Source organism: Morus notabilis, unplaced genomic scaffold (genome assembly GCF_000414095.1).
Source record: "Morus notabilis unplaced genomic scaffold, ASM41409v2 Scaffold625, whole genome shotgun sequence".
NCBI lineage: Eukaryota > Viridiplantae > Streptophyta > Magnoliopsida > Rosales > Moraceae > Morus > Morus notabilis.
Genome location: NW_010357688.1, coordinates 57684 through 61278, shown reverse-complemented (window position 1 = coordinate 61278; position 3595 = coordinate 57684). Strand labels below are relative to the sequence as shown.

General features: G+C 31.4%; 1 protein-coding gene across 1 annotated transcript; it reads left to right on the top strand.

The window, feature by feature from the left end:
• Positions 1–3595, top strand: LOC21403689 (ras-related protein Rab5). Its single transcript, XM_010090524.2, has 7 exons — positions 1–27; positions 772–849; positions 1105–1272; positions 1562–1610; positions 2058–2131; positions 2266–2359; positions 3495–3595. The coding sequence occupies exons 2-7, from the start codon at positions 787–789 to the stop codon at positions 3593–3595; spliced, it is 549 nt and encodes a 182-aa protein (XP_010088826.1). The 5' UTR covers positions 1–27; positions 772–786.

Genomic DNA, 3595 nt, shown 5'->3' with positions numbered 1-3595 from the left:
GGAAACAAGAATATACAAGCCAAACTGGTGGGTATGTCTTGCTGGTTTTCCTTGATTCTCTGCTAAGTAGAAAATCGGGTTATTTGTATTTTTTACAATGTTGATAGATAATACAATCATAAATTTATGTAATACCAGGCAATGAAAAATAATTATTTCATTAGATTTTTTTTTTTTTTTTTGGTTATTATCATGTATTGTACTGAGCTGTTGATTGTGTCATATTCATGGAAAGAGTTTTTCCATCATATTTGAGCTTAGTTGGTTCTTTGATTCTCATATAAAATATTGGGAAATTGGATTTTTATCCCAATTTAATACCAAGAAACCTGAAAAAATTAATAGATTCCTTATCTTTGATCAGTTCTTTTTGTGTTGTTGGGCAATGAAAATTTTAGGTAATTATTAATTGAAAGGGACAAAGACGTGAATATTTAACTAAAATCCCAATGGTCCTTGTAGGTAAACACTAATTACAAGGCTTAACACGTAAATATTTAATTGAAATTCTGATGACAATTTTGGAGGGTGAAATAATAAGGGATCCGATCATCCGAACTTAAGACCTTTTGTTTCGATACTACATTAATTTACCTATTCTCTTAAAAGCTTCGGCTAGAATACGTGGGTCCTCAATAGCTTTATATTATAATTTCTAATACCTGTATTTGAATCGACCTCTTTTACGGATATTCATATAATATTGGTTGTTGAGTAAGCAAAAGAAAGCTATAGACATGAATAGTTGACATTGTTAAAAACCTCTGCCAGGTTCTTCTTGGAGACATGGGAACTGGAAAAACAAGTTTGGTACTGAGATTTGCCAAAGGTCAATTCTACGATTACCAGGTTAACTTTTGTGCCATGATCTTTCTTTGTTTATCATGTTTAGGGCCCGTTTAGTTCGTTAATTCGAGTTTTTAATTCGAGTTAAAATGTGACTTTATGTGAGAGTTTTTTACTATAATAAAAAGTTATATGTGATTGTTTCTGAGAGCTTTTTATTACAGCAAAACTCGAATCGATGAAATAAACGAGACCTTAATACTCTCGTTGGAGTTTCTCACCCAAAATTATAATACTAAAGTACATAGTTTTTACTAGGAATCAACAATCGGAGCAGCATTCTTCACTCGGGTGGTGTCGCTGAATGAAGCCACCATAAAATTTGATATATGGGACACAGCAGGGCAGGAAAGATACCACAGTTTGGCTCCGATGTATTATCGCGGCGCAGCCGCAGCAGTTGTCGTTTATGATGTCACAAGCACGGTAACTATCCATGGACGTCGTTGATTTTGTCTTAGCTTTTTGCACAAAGCCTTTGTTTTCCATCAACAAATATTATGCTAGTTTTAGAATTTGGAGCAAGCATGCCTTGTTTTTTATGGTTGAAATATAAGTGGAGATAGTTATGACATACTTGGAATATCTCATTGGCCATTGCTAACTTATTTACATAAGAATCTCAAGATTTCCTCGTAAAAATTATTTGAAGTGTTGTAACTCTAAATTGGGAATCAATGATCTGACTGCTTATCTGTTTTTGTTTTAACTTCAGGACTCATTTGTGCGGGCCAAAAAGTGGATCCAAGAATTGCAGAGGCAAGGTAATCTCCTAATTAATCCTCATGAAACTAAACACTTTGGATTAATTGTGGCTCTAAATTTTTAGTCTCGTTCACTTCGCAGATTCGAGTTTTCAATTCGAACTGAGATGTGACATTTTATGAGAGCTTTTCACTGTAGCAGAAAAAGTTAGATGTAACATTTTTTGAGAGCTTTTTAGTGTAGAAACCTAAAACTAAAAACTCAAGGCCTGTGCACCATTTTTCTTTTTCCTATTTCCTTAATTAATACATAGAAAAAGTTGTTTAGTTTGACAAGATTTTTCAATGCTAAAATTTTATTAAAATTCTCGAGTCATGACAATATTTGTTAACCAGAGTAGCTATTATTTAAGTTGGACATCGTCAAACGTTTTCCTCTTTCAACTTCTAAGAATTTCAGAATGTATTCCACGTCCAATTATTTGATTTCATGTCGTGCAATGTCAGGAAATCCAAATTTAGTCATGTTCTTGGCAGCTAACAAGGCCGACTTGGAAGAAAAGAGAAAAGTAGGCGCTGAGGTATTAACAATCAAATATTTCCTTCTTTTTTTTTTTTTTTTTTTTTTTTTTTTTGCATTGAATTCTCTATTTGATACTGTCAATAAAGCAAGATACTATCCCCATTTACTATTTTTCCCTTTTTTTTTCTTTAGGAAGGTGAGCAATATGCTAAAGAAAATGGATTGTTCTTCCTAGAAACGTCTGCAAAAACTGCTCAGAATGTGAACGAACTTTTTTATGAAATAGGTAAGTTTTATTGCCCTATTTTCTGAACCGACTTTGCATGAAAAGGGCAATCATTCTCGTGTGATTATAGCAAAAACTTTCCTGTCAATCAGTGTCTGATATGCCAAACCAGTAAGAAGCCTTTTGATACCTGCATATAGAACCAAACCCAGCAATCATTAATCAATCTTAGACAAAAAGATTCTCTTGCGCGAATTTACATTTGAGATTTTTCTCTTATTTTTAAGGATGGAAAATAAGAGTGCCCAATTGGGTTAAGGGCTCATAATGTTTGAGACACAACTACAACACAAACCGTTAATTTGGGATGTATTATGCAGTTCGTTCGTTTTCCGGCCATACGATGATAGTTAAATCAATCTACACCATCAAAAGTTTTTGTTGTCGGGACATACATTAAAAAAAAATTTGTCGATTTTTAACCGCGGTCTAAATGTATCTAACCGCCACTCAGTTGCCGGAAATCGGACTAATAGTTTTTGTTTTTTTGTTTTTTTTTTCTTTTTGGCTGAGTGGACTAATAGATTGTATATCATTTTTAATATAATGTTATAATTGATGTGTCAATTATAAATTTAATATTTGAGTGTAAAAATACTCTCTAATACAATACTATTTGCCATGTTAAATTTCTCATCTGCTATATTTTGTTGTAAATTTCTCATCAAATATAGCATATGAGAAATTTGATATTTAATTATTATTAGTTGAAATATTTATTTTTTCATGTAATCAATGTAACTTTTACATTCTTTAATTATTTTAAATATAAAAGTTTACTTTTATAACTTTTAAAGTTTAATAATTATGAGAAAAAATAGATTTAGTATTTCAATTGACATTATGCATTAGAGTAAAAATAAAAAAATATATCATATTATATTTTTTAATGGTAAATATACAATTAATATTATTAAGGATGTTCTGTAAAGTTTTTGTAGTTGGGATTCAAATATGGTGAAAATCAACCCGCAGTTAATATAATAGGTTGTCCCTTTGTTTCAGAAAAAATAATAAAAAGTAATAGGTTGTCCCGTATTTTTGAGTTCTCCATCCATTTGTGTAATGCAATGCAATTGAAAAATTCTTTTTCTTTTCCTTTTTTTTTTTTTTTTTTCTTTTTTTCGTTATATAGCAAAGAGATTGGCTAAGTCTATTCCTTCACGTCCAACTGGGATGAAATTGGACAGAGGGTCACGAGAAAGCGGGAGAAGACTGTTTTGTTGCACTGTGTGA